General features: G+C 39.2%; 1 protein-coding gene across 4 annotated transcripts in view; it reads right to left on the reverse strand.

Moving 5' to 3' along the window:
* The window catches only part of MYO6 (myosin VI), a 145708-nt gene that overhangs the window by 64316 nt on the left and 67405 nt on the right, over positions 1 to 13987 (reverse strand). For all 4 annotated transcript variants that reach the window (XM_059083087.2, XM_059083086.2, XM_067011286.1 and 1 more), the window contains exons 5-9: positions 11733 to 11862; positions 9712 to 9817; positions 8459 to 8514; positions 5777 to 5874; positions 5282 to 5446 (exon numbers count right to left, since the gene is read on the reverse strand). In XM_059083087.2, the coding sequence (XP_058939070.1) occupies positions 5282 to 5446; positions 5777 to 5874; positions 8459 to 8514; positions 9712 to 9817; positions 11733 to 11862 (555 nt within the window). The remainder of the gene's footprint in view (positions 1 to 5281; positions 5447 to 5776; positions 5875 to 8458; positions 8515 to 9711; positions 9818 to 11732; positions 11863 to 13987) is intronic.

Consider the following 13987-nt stretch of genomic DNA (forward strand, 5'->3'; position numbering starts at 1 on the left):
TTTCCCTGTCATCACTTCTAATATGTCCTGCCACTCCCTTCTGGCTTGCAGAGTTTCTACTGAAAGATCAGGTGTTAACCTTATGCGGATTCCCTTGTATGTTATTTGTTGCTTTTCCCTTGCTGCTTTTAATATTTTTTTCTTTATATTTAATTTTTGATAGTTTGATTAATATGTATCTTGGCGTGTTTCTCCTTGGATTTATCCTGTATGGGACTCTCTGTGCTTCCTGGACTTGACTGTTTCCTTTCCCATGTTAGGGAAGTTTTTGACTATAATCTCTTCAAATATCTTCTCAGGCCCTTTGTTTTCCTCTTCTTCTTCTGGGATCCCTATAATTCAAATGTTGGTGTGTTTAATTTGCCCCAAAGGTCTCTGAGACTGTCCTCAATGCTTTTCATTCTTTTTTCTTTATTCTGCTCCCTGGCTGTTATTTCCACCATTTTATCTTCCAGCTCACTTATCTGTTCTTCTGCCTCAGTTACTCCATTATTGATTCCTTCTAGAGTATTTTTAATTTCAGTAATTGTGTTGTTCATACCTGTTTGTTTGGTCTTTAGTTCTTCTAGATACTTGTTAAATTGTTTTGTATTTTCTCCATTCTGTTTCCAACATTTTGGATCATCTTTACTATCATTACTCTGAATTCTTTTTCAGGTAGGTTGCCTATTTCATCTTCATTTATTTGGTCTTCTAGGTTTTTACCTTGCTCCTTCGTCTGTAACATATGTTTTTGGCGCTTCACATCTTTTTTGATGGGTGGTGCGGTATTCTTGTCTTACTGGTTGTTTGGCCTGCGACGTCCAGCACTGGAGTTTGCAGGCAGTTGGATGCAGCTGCGTCTTGATGCTGAGATGAGGACCTCCAGGAGGCCACACTCCAATTGATATTCCCCGGCATCTGAGGTTCTCTGTTAGTCCAGCGGTTTGGACTCGGAGCTCACACCCCAGGAGCTCAGGCCCAACCTGTGGCCTGGGAACCAAGATCCTGCAAGCACGTGGCAGGCAAAGTCATGGTCCTCCAAAGACACGGACATCCAAATCCCTGGAACCGCTTGGCTGGGGTGTGGTGATGGGGACCTGGAGTCACTGGAGGGGCAGGGTGGTGGCCTGAGGCACACAGGGCAGCTTGGTGTCCTCAGGGTCAGAACCGGACCATGTACGCCGCCCACGCCACCCAGCGCACCAGGGACTCCTCCTGGGCTTGACAGGCGTCTGCACCCCAGGTTCATGTCCAAGCCCCAGATTTACGTCAGTGACCCCAGTTTTACGTCTGAGGCCCCGAATTTACATCTCAAAGGTAGCAATTTTAAATCTTTTCAGGGTTAAATCTTATTGAAAATACAGTTCATAAGATATGAACTAAATTTGTAAAAAGTCTCAAATAAGGACCCACATTGTGGTTTAATATTTTGAGTAATATTTTAAATTCTGAATAATTAACAAAATAATATTCTTGAGTTTCGTGATTTTTACAATCAGTCCTTCAAAACATGCCTTTCATACTGTTAACACTAATTGTACATAAATTACAACACTTGCTTTAGGAACCTTCACAGGTATTCAGATAACAATTTCAGCTTTTATCTCAATGATTTACTTTCCTGACCAGAAGCCTTTAAAGGCTAAGTGCTTTGAAAACACAGAATAAGGGAAGCAGCTGAGAAGAAAATAATATACTGGTCTTGAAGAGAATCTTTTACCCACATTTAAGGGGTGGGGGTCAGTCAGGAAGGACATGCACAGGGAACAGGATGAGAAAATTTTTTAAACATCTCAGCTTTTCTTAAATCAGGTCACTAGGATTCCACTGTCCCATGGCATGAATTCCAAGGTTAAATACATCGATAACATATTATATACCAAGAAAAAATTTACAGTAAACTTTGAATGATTTAGGGATAAATTAATACTTTAGATGATCAATGCATTTATCTCCCCCCATAACAGTGAAATATTAAAATACAGTTAAAACCAGAAAATAATATGCAATGAATTTTTCTTTGTAGCCTAGAATCTTGGGGGAAAGAATAAAATAGAAGGGAGAGGGGATAATATTGATAAGCATTTTCAATTGACTATTTCAAAACAGAGCTCTTTTATTTAGTAGCATAATAGTAGCTTAATTATATAGAGCCAAAACAAATATTTTCTATGCTAGCAAGAGTTTTATCCACCTGCCCTGACTGTTTTATCAAATACTTGGCTTCTGGACAGATGGACTTAATATTAAAACCTAAGAGGGCTTCCCTGGTGGCGCAGTGGTTGGGAGTCCGCCTGCCGATGCAGGGGACACGGGTTCGTGCCCCAGTCCGGGAAGATCCCGCATGTTGAGGAGTGGCTGGGCCCGTGAGCCATGGCCGCTGAGCCTGCGCATCCGGAGCCTGTGCTCCGCAACAGGAGAGGCCGCAGCGGTGAGAGGCCCACGTACCACCAAAAAAAAAAACCTAAGAAAAATACTTGTTTCTTCTAACTTTTCTGTAACTAGAAAGCTATAACTATTCTTGTCACCCATTCTCATTCTATCCAAGCTTTATTTATATTCAAGGATTCTTGCATGACTATAACGAATGCTTCCATGGAACATGTACAAAAATATTTCAAATTTTTGAATAATGCAAGCATTTTAAACCTTTTATTTTCTAAAGTACATGTGGAGTTAATATGGGTGTTTTCAAACAGATGTATCTCTACAATTCTTTACATAATAATTTGGATAGAATAGTGACCAAAAAAACGGGGGTGGGGGGAAGCGTTCACCCTGCTGTAGAGTTTCTCCTTTGTCTTTACAACTTTACCCCTGAGTTATAACTGGAGGCCTAAACTAAACCCGAGAAAAACCTGTTGAAATGACCAACACACTTTTAAGTCACTCTAAGGCAGAATCATTTGGGGGAAGGAACACAGAGGTGTGTGTACACCTGCCTGAGAGGAAAATCCAAGATGGCAGGTGTTTGGGGGTGAAAGGTAATGCTGTTCCACGAGTTCCCTCTTACCACCGAAAGGACTCTCCCAGTTCATGCCACAGAGACAAGAAACTCTCTGACCTGATAAAGCATTTCAGTGGCTGTCCCCTTAAGATTTCAGTGGCTGTGCCAGGAAAGACTGTACATTCTGAGACACAGAAACTATGTTCCCAAGCCCCCAAGTAGAAAGAAATGCTATATTAAGACAAGAACAGTCATATCACTTTACCATTAACTCAGTGCTGACAAAGCCACATCATCATTATTAAATTTTATATGATTCATATTAATTTATATTCCTTTTCTAAAAATCATTGTAGAGAAATGCCTCTTCTACTGTCATGAAGATAATGTGGGCAACTAACTTCAAATTCCAATTAATTTGGTGAGTTCTAGAGAAGGTTAAACATTTCAGAATTATATAAATAGATGCAGTTATAAAGCATTTTAAAACAATAGAGTTTTTAAATTTCCAAATATACATTAAAAGAAATTGATTGACGCAATAAAGAAGAAGCCGGGCTGCAAACACACACACACACACACACACACACACACACACACACACACACACACACACACACACACGGAACAATAATTAAGTATAAATGTGTGTCATGATTCCCAAATGGAGGACTTCTGGCCAAAGAGGACTATGAGAATCGCCTGGAGAACTTCATACAAACTGCATTGCCTACCCGCACCCCGTGATTCCCATATCCCACACAGGAACACTACTTTCTAGCTGAGAAGCTGTCATTACGCTAGCCGCTCCCCAGTCACCACCACTGCCTGAAACTCGATATTGACTTGTGATCCTTGGCACTCTTGATTTCCTTGCACTTCTCTCACAACTCCACTTGTGATTCCTTTCTGGGGCAACTCTTCATCTGCTCATCCTCTTCAACTCCAGAGTTTGGATCCTGGCACATGCTTTTCTACATTATGCAATCTCTCTGGACAACCTCAGGTTTGGATCCTGGCACATGCTTTTCTACATTATGCAATCTCTCAGGACAACCTCAACTACTCACTGCCGCAGTTCTCACGACCACCAGGGGACTGACATCCCCCAAACCTGTCCCTGCAGCACTGACCTCATCTTAGTCCACCCAAGAGTCTTCCAAACAGCTCCACTCAGATGACCCACAGGCTCCCAAACCGGACTCATCCTACACGCCATAACGCTTCCATCTGGCCCCAACGTGGTATATACAGCCACCCAGTTACCCTAATCGTGTTTTGGAAAATCATTCCAGACTCCTCCTTCTCCTTACCTAATTCAGTCTCCAAGTCCTGTCAATTTTACCTCCTCCTATTGCACACATCCCCTCCTCAGTAACCCCGCCATCGCTAAAACAAATTCAGGCACGGAGTAACTGCTACATCACCTAAAGCCACAGGTTCCCAACCCATTTACCCACGGCTGCAATTTCTATCCATCCCCTCTCCTACCTTCTTAAAGCTATTTCCCACATTAAACCCAGAGGTAAGTACAGACCTGATATCCAACTTTCTACTTCACGCCCTTCGATCAGCTCCTTACTCACCCCAGAAGTTAGACCAAACTTTCTAGCCTCACCTCCCACCCCTTCCTGTCCTACCATTTAAGCTATTTCCTGCCTTTCATTATTCATCTTTTTGCATCTACCAGGAATACCTCTGCATGTTTCTTCCTCTAGTTACAGTTAACACTTCAAAATCCTTCAGGATTCTGATCAAGCATCAACTGTTCCAGTAAAGTTCTTCCAAAATCACCAGCACCCTATGCATATCTCTCACTTATCATTTGACATTATCAGTCAGACTCTGTGTGTGTGTGTGCGTGTGTGCCTGTGTGTGTGTGTTTCCCATCAATTTAAGTTACTGAGAAGCAAGAACTCTGTCTCATTTATCTTTTTAACTCTGGCACAATGCCTGGTACCCAATGGGTAAGGAACAAATATTTGTTGAACTGAATTAAGGAAGACAAGTAGGGGTCCTTTATTAATTCAGTGGTCAAACTTTTTTTTACAAATAAGTCAAAGGTAACACTAAAGCTAGCATTACAGAACTATTATAAACTTCTTATTGAGTTTAAGGGGTTTAGCATCTATCCTTTCACCTATCCCATTATGTACCGCCTCATATAGTGTTATAAACTCAGCAGTAAATCTCAATACAGATCTACTTAGTACGAAAGTCATTCTATCATATTACACTGAATTTAATGTAAGTTATATGCAACTAGACATCAAAATCCACTGAAATACATTTTAGAATAGAAGGCAACTCAATTTGCAAACACCATATGAAATTTCTTTTCATCCAACCTACCCGAAAATTATCTGGGGAGCTCAAATGAAGTCTTTCCCTAGTATCTTCAGAAGCACCAGCACATAACCTATAAAAGATATGATAATTCCTTTCCTCTTTGCCTTGAACACAGATCCTAGACTTCTCTAGAAGATAATGTGAAACAAATCCTCCAACAACTGAACTCTAAAAAACAAAACAGAGAAATTACGTTTTTGCATTTAAAGTCTTAAAGTATAACCTTACCAATGTTAAATTATCTTTTCTAATAATCATTTGTCTATCAAAGAGGTGGTAATTTATGAAATAAAGGGGAAAAACAGATAACTAAATTTAAGTTTATAGTATTTATAGAGATCACAGGGAACATATATATTATCCCAACTGTTTAAAAGTAAAAGAGGAATATTTAAATATATTTGCCATGAGTTTAAGTACAGCACCAATTCTATCAAGACCCTGTATTTTCCAAAAACACTCCCCAAACATATTACCCCAAAACTCATTCTCACTTACCTTTTCATTGAAATGTATTTCTACAAATTTCCCAAATCGACTGCTATTATTGTTGCGAACAGTCTTTGCATTTCCAAAGGCTTCTAAGAGTGGGTTAGCTATTGAAAAAGAAATGAAAATACACCATCAGAAAGTTAGCATGAAGGAAAATTACAAAGCGATATGAATAGTATGCTTCCATTTATTAATAAACATAAATAACTGGAAAAATATTCTCAGAAACATTAACATGAATGAATTCACTTGTAATGTCAAATACCACAAATATTTATTGACTAACACTATGTTCGGGCCCTATTAAAGTGCAAGAGATAGAAAAGTTACTCAAAATTTATTTTTTAAAAAAAGTAAGTGTTATGAGAAAGACTAAATTTTCAAAATTCACTAGTTTACAAAATTTATAACTCAACTTTAAAAATTACTCCCTAAAAATTTCATGGTTTTCACATCTGCCCTACAAGAGCAGTGATGATAGTAAAGAAAACGGCAAGCTTCCTGTGATGAAATACAGGCAAGAAGTTATTAGTTGACTTACATTTTAAAATATATATTAATAAAACCTCCAGATTTAACATTTTTACATGCACATCCAACAAAATCTAACAAATAAGCGTTTACAGAATTACCTACGAAAGCTTCTCAGAACAATAGTTCTTGAAATCCCAATGAACAAATGTAAAATTTTAACTGTATTCATTTTATAATTTCACACATTCTTTCTCTCCCTCTCTCTCTCTCTCTCTACCTGACTGGAAAAGACCTCCTACAGTCTATTCTGGTACTCACTAGTCTTAACTATAAGCATACCAGATGAGTGTCAATCTTACTCACATATTCCTTCAATAACCTCATAAATTGCTTCATATATTTACTGCTATAGTATTTCTTATGAAATCTTTTAAAGTCCATTTCTCTTATTCTATCCACAGTAGAAAGCTTAACTAGTCACTAAACCCTTTTAAAGATCACTCCCAGGTTGCTTCACTTGCTAAAATAAGAAAGTATTAAAACTAAAAGACATATTAGCATGTATTCCCACCTAAAGATTTCTATGGCCCTGCCAGTTCACATAAACTATTCTCCAGTAAGGGGCTGTAGAGACACTTGGAATAACACTTTCCAACTGTCCTCAACTACAGCACGTTACACATTGCACAGCACGTTCTCATGGAAGAAACCAGGCTTATCTGGTTTCAAAGCAAATCTGTACCTCAAGTAAACAAGTCCGAATATTAATTAGTATTTTATTAAACTAACCCATTATTTGTTTTTTATTTATTTATTCAATTTTAAAGGGCGATTCCCTCCCTAAAGGCATTTTACTGTGACTCTACCTAGGTGTGTCACAGTACCACAGTGAGAACTGTAGATAAAAATTAGAAAATTCTTTATATCAAGAAATATGAAAAACCTTATGGATGCAAACTTTAAAAATGTTTGTTAGAGTCAAATTTAAATTCATCTACATGCATATTTTACATAATTGTGAAAAAAATGTATGTAACATTTGCCTGCCATGATATAGCGAAATGCACGAACATAAAAGGCCCCTGATAAATTTTTGTTCAACTGGAATTTTTCTTTAAAATGTCAAGAATATTAAAATATGCACTTAGTAGAGCATATAGTTAAGATGCCTGGGTTTATGTCCCATTTCTACAATTGATGAGCTTATTTACTCTTCAGAAAGTTACTTAAACTCTTTCTACCTTAGCTTCTCATCTGTGAAGCAGGGATAAAATAGCACTTACCTCATATTCTATGGAGATTTAAGTTAGGTAACAGATTTTAAGCAAATCAGACAACGCCTAACACATCCCACACATGTCAGTATCAGCATCATTATTAAATACTTACTGACGGGGTGAGAAGAGTGTCCAAAGAGGCCTGAAACACCTCAAAGAACTAAAAGGAGACCGATGTGGCTAAAGCATAAGGCTGCAGAGGAACGACTCAATCAGACCAGAGGAGGTGGGGCAGGCCACACAGAGCACTGGAGGTGATGACATGAACTTGGGGGTTTAGCTTGAGAGACATACGAAGCCAATAAAGGGCTCAGAGCAAAAGAGGTCATTCCAACTTCCACACAGAGAATAGGTTAAAGGGCAGCGAGACCATAAGAGGGGAGACCAGAGAGGAACCTGTGCTGCACGAGGCTGCTGCAGCCTCAGCGTGACGGCAGCGGAGACCAAACAGGATCGGAGACGTCTCTAAGGGGTGAGCAAAGCACTGACAGCCCAGGGAAGTCAATTTACAGACTCCTGCTTTCCAAGTGTACTCTTTCATTCATCTCATTTCCAAATAACCCTCTCCCCTTCTCCTTTACAAAAACAAGGTCAACAAAAAAAAAAACCAGGAGGCAGGAGGGCTTCTTATATTCCTCTCATTCATCCGACAGATATTTATGGAGCATATACTATGTAACAGGCACTATTCCAGGAGTTTGGAATATATAAAATTATAAAATCCCTGCCCTCTTAGCACATACATGGGGTCGGGGGTAGGGAGAGGACAACAGACAATAAGTAAATGAGAAGATAACATCTGAGCAAAGATTTGTAGGAGATGGGAGAGTCTTTTGGATCTCCTGGAGAACACTCCAGACCACTTAGATGATTCTTCTAAGTTAATTTCAATACATATCTAACAATGGAAAATAAGAATTTTAAAAATTAACAATACCTTCGACAATTCTATCATCAATGTCTTGACCGGTTCCATACGATTCAGTCAGATATCTGTTTAAAATACAGGATTAAAAAAATGCTGGATGAGAATGATATTGCATGCATTACCTTTCTAATTTTAATATTATTTAATACATCTAAAATTTAAACCTGGATCATGTACTGGAATGGCTTATTTAAAAATTACAACTTTATATTTAAATGCAACTACTACTCTGTTATAGCTTTTTAAACGTTTAAAATTCTATTTGGATGGCCTTTAACATCTAAATCAGCATTATTTTAAAAACTTTTGGGGAATTTTCTGATTTTAACCAACTATTTAGTTGTAAATATGCCACACATTGCACACAGAAATATTCACCTTTGACACTGGGAGGAGGGGTGTGGGGAGGTAGAAATAAGAAGGCCAGTCATCATAAACTTAAGCTAAAATATGGTTTCAACCACTCTAATGGCAGGACTATTGAAAAAATAACGTAAAGGCTAGATTTTGAAGGAACATTCCAAGATTTCCCTTTGCCTAACCAGCACTGGTCTTCTCCAGGATCCTTATGAGAACACCATGTCAGAGGTAGATTTCAACAATCTGCAGCTTAGCTTCCACATGTCTGTTTTTGTAAAAGGGATAAGAGCCCACCATTTCAAACTATGGCATAAAGCATGCAAGAGTATTCAAAGTCAATGGGTTCAAATCTCAAGGAGATCCTTGTAACTCTTGGCTCATAACATGTTCATGGCAACACTATTCACAAGAGCCAAGAGATGGAAGCAACCCAAGTGCCCACTGAGGAGTGAATGGGTAAACGAAATGTGATACATACACACGAGGGAATATTACTCAGCCTTAAAAAGGAGGAAAATTCTGACACATGCCACAACGTGGATGAACCTCGAGGACGTCATGCTATGGGGGAGAAGCCAACCACAGAAAAACAAGAAGTATATGATCCACTTATATACGGTATCTAGAGTAGTCAAAATCGTAGAGGCTGGAAGTAGAATGGTGGTTGCCAGGGGTTGGGGTCAGGGGAAACGGGGGGTTGTTCAACGGGTACAGAGTTTTGGTTTCGTAAGATGGAAGGTTCTGGAGACTGGCTGAACCACAATGTGAATGTACTTAGCACTACTGAACTGTACACTTAGAAGTGGTTAAGATGGTAAATTTTATGCTACATATTTTTTTTTACCACAATTAAGACAAATCAACCTGCTCAAAATATTCTAGGTCAGCTAAACACTCCTCACCTTAGAACAAATTTTGTATTTTCCGTTTTGCCAGCTCCTGATTCTCCAGATACAATGACAGACTGACTCATCTTGAGCACCTTCATGTCTCGAAAAGCCTTATCAGCTGGGGTCAAAATAATACATTAACGATGAACAGTGTATTAAATACAAAATTTTCCAAATGATAGAAAGTCCGTTTACTATCAAAAAGCACTTGCTCCTAAAGAAATTATAATGTGTGTTTACAGTTACCAAAATTTTTAAATAAAGTCATTGGAAAGCGTTCAAAACATCTCTAAAGGTATATACGTTAAATGTTCTCTCTCGTTATCCTGACAGCTAAGTAATATGAAATCAAATAAACAACTCTTATGTTTGTACTAGAATGTCTCCATATTATGAGCTGGGGCTCAGCTTTTCCTAACACTAGAGCAGACCTGCAGAGAGATGAAAAATGCTCACTATGCATAACTAATGACATCCCCGGAGAAAAAAGCAAGAAGTAACGAGCCACCAATTAAGAAATCTGGCAGCCAAAATTTCTGCTGGAGAAAAAAAAAAAATACATAACTGCACAATAAATCTGTGGGTTTTTTTCTATAATACTACTATTAAATTTAAACATTGTGTAGAATTTTTCAGCATTTCAAAAATAGGCAAAATTAACTGCTTCAAATTTTTTAGATTTGTGATTATTTATATATACAGTTTTTAACTATCTTCATTACACTCCAACAATTTAGACTATAAAACGTCTTTAAGAGTCCCCAGACAAGATGAGCACAATTCAATTCTATTAAAGTGGGCTCAAATTAAAACAATTTTGATTAAAAATTAGGTCCTGACAAACTCAGCCCTATAAGGCAACTATTTCTCACCTCAGGCATGTGCTACCCATACCAGTAAAGAAAGCTCTACTAATGGCTTTTACTCTAAGGGCCAAATGCAAACTACACACAAGAGTATTCACACATCCCTTCGACCAATTTATCAGCAATCAGTTCCACCCACTTCTGTGGAATCCTTGCAAAAACTTTTTTAGCAGTAAACCACTAAAAATAAAAGCCGGTTTATTTACGTTTTAAACATGTAACTTGCTCACATTGAGGTTCTAAGGACTTTGCACCATTTAGTCAGCTGACAGAACACATACCCATGCCCATCAGGGCATCACGGAACCAGAAGGCAATGTGCAGCTGCACTGGACTTGGCGTACACATTCACTCTTGCCTAGTAGCACACGGTACACAGTCAGCCAAATCTAGAGGTGAAGCCCGGTTAGGCCATGATACAGGTGCAAACAGAAGGCCCAAAGAGAAACAAATCGCACTAAGAACCAGAGCCAAAACATGTCATCATTTAACTGCCAGCTATGTCTGAGTCCCAAGGCTTAGCTAACATCTCTGTACCTGCAGTCACCAGCTATGGGGGACGCCTGTCAAATAACTCCCTCTCTGCTCCGCAGAGCTAAAGTGCTTTGAGATGAGAGGGCGCCTGAGAAAGACAAAGGCAGATGTTGCTGCCTTCCCACACGGATTCTCCAGAGATATGAGGCATGTATCACGGTCGATCCTTTACATTTTACAGAGCCCTGATGCGGGACAAAGCATGGAAGACGTCTGCTCTCACAGCTCCTTTCTGGCCCAGGTAACGTCCTAACGAGTGATGACCTGGGTAACAGCAGACAGCCCGGGCCTCCTTCCTAGGTGTGGAAGGAGGACACTTTTCAGGTGGAGTCAGAAGAAAACAACAGGTCAGCTTTTATTATGACCTACTTTCAACTGGGTGGACACACTTACGAAGACAGGGGCCTTTAACAGAGGTAATGAGGTACAACCGCCCCATGGGTTGGCCGCAAAAGTATCTTCCCCACCCTGTGTGAATACATGCTCCTGACATGGTGATACATTCAGAATGCACACAAGCCCTGCAAAATACGTATTCGATTCATGGTATCTCTTACTAATCCAAAAGAAAAACGGAGTAAATTTGTACAATTTAAAGAAAAATAAACATTGAGAGAGAATTAAATTACTTACCAATTGCGAAGACATGAGGTGGCATCGTCCCAAGAGATTTTCCTTGGTACGACTTTATTGTTTCTGAAGAATATATTTTAGGTATGTCAAAGTATGGGTTCACTGCAATCAGAATGTTGGCCACATATGTCTAAGTGGGAAAGACATGCACATAAAATTTTCCAATTACTGTTCTCATTTAAAACCAAACAAGGGGGCTTCCCTGGTGGCGCAGTGGTTGAGAGTCCGCCTGCCGATGCAGGGGTCATGGGTTCGTGCCCCGGTCCGGGAGGATCCCACATGCCGCACAGCGGCTGGGCCCGTGAGCCATGACCGCTGAGCCTGCGCGTCCGGAGCCTGCGCTCCGCAACGGGAGAGGCCACAACAGTGAGAGGCCCGCGTACCACAAAAAAAAAAAAAACCAAACAAGGGTCACAGGAGAAAGAACACACAGCAAATAGACACCCCCAGTTCTCTCTCTAAGTAGAACTCCTAAATCTGCATTTCTAGACCTAAATATTCCCTGATCGCTATAGGAGCCACATTTCTCTAACTCTTAATAAATATTTACATCTTCTTAACCCATAGCCATCTAAAACTCAGCACATCCAAAATCAAAATCATCTCTCTTGACCTCCCTTTGCCTCAAAGGAAACAAGCTCCTCCCACCCCCCCTCCCAGGTTCACCACTACCAGCTCTGCGTGGGCAGAGCTGAGTCTACACCTCCATCTCAGACACCTTCTGGTGACTCCACTTATGACCTCTACTCTATGCCTACAGCCTGAGTTTTGCTTATTTGTATTCCTCGCCTAGACTACTTTCTTCACCCTGCTACTAAACAGTTTAACATAGCTCACAGGACCCTCCAGGCCTATGCCCGTCACTGAAAGCCAAGGACTGATTTAGCTGGGTGGTGACCACTTGGTCCCACTCGGTTAGCATATGCGCTAACCATTGCCTAGAATACTGAAGGGCTAAATGTTTAATGAGCAAGTGAAGCTTGCTTTTAAATCTGAAATTTCACTGTGGCTTCAAAAGACCAGAAAAATGCCACCAACAGGATTTATAAAATTCCTCGTGGGTAGAAAGAGAGCTGTGGTTTAGCAATTAGTTGTGGTTTACTGGCCAAACTAGGGCACACAAGACCATGTTTTTCTCTTTTCTGCTTCTGGCTGTGGAAGGGAAATGATGCAGAAACCCCGAGCTCTCAGCCTACCCATCTAAAATTCCATGAATGCTCCCAAAGATATTTCCAGGAGTTGGGTAAAAAATAAGAAATTCCCGATAATAATGTTTCCATGGGAAACAAAAGGAAAGTAAGAGAGACTTTAGTAACCGAGGGAAATGTTAAATGTGAGTTAGCTGTTGTTCTACTCAAAACTAAGGGAGAATGGTGGCAACTCTGGTTGGTGAGACGTATAAAAACATCCAATTTAAACTATTCTGAACTGCTCCGCTCTCTTATATATTATTATGATAATAATAACTCTGTGTATTGCTGATATTTAATGATTTTATAACTTAAAGGCATAACTGGCTAGGCAAAAACCCACCAGTCACGGCTTTCATTAACTTTGAAAATACTGGTTTTCCAAACAGGAGCTGATGATGCTAAACAGCCACTATCTAACACATAGGTCATATGCCCAACTGCATACACATCTTAGGAAAAGAAGGCAATAACAGCTAGGAATAACCTTAAAATTCTCCAGAGTGATGCAGATATTATACACGAGAAGCAAAAACTTAAATTTCACAGATTATAATTAGGTAATTATTTCTATCAAGCATGTGATTTAGCAAAGACTTGTAGGTCAACTAAACATAATGTAAACAAAAGACAACTAATTTTTTTGAAAGTACAATGAATTCTGCACGTAACCCTTCAGCTATCAATGGTCACAGTCAGCAAATGTAGCACCACTGCAGCACAGGAAGCCTTAAAAGAGGAACGAAAATCCCATGGGTGTGAAGCTTTCCTATAAACATCCCAAATAAAAACAAAGTATCTAAATTTCTTTGAATAAGATCAGTCTGTAAGGGTAATTTAAAATTTGTAAACTTCAAGAAAAAGATATTAAAACAATTAAAACTTGCTCAAATAAATAAGACCGCTCCATTACCACCATGTGATGTTAGACATGTGAAGAAAAAATAGCGGCCAGTTCTACTTGAAAGATGGTTACATCTAAATCAACTTTTACTGACTTGTTACAATTTAAGCTGCTTTAACAAACAAATTTTTAAAATTTGTATTATTTTAGTACCTAAAACA

Source organism: Kogia breviceps, chromosome 13 (genome assembly GCF_026419965.1).
Source record: "Kogia breviceps isolate mKogBre1 chromosome 13, mKogBre1 haplotype 1, whole genome shotgun sequence".
NCBI classification, from domain to species: Eukaryota; Metazoa; Chordata; class Mammalia; order Artiodactyla; family Physeteridae; genus Kogia; species Kogia breviceps.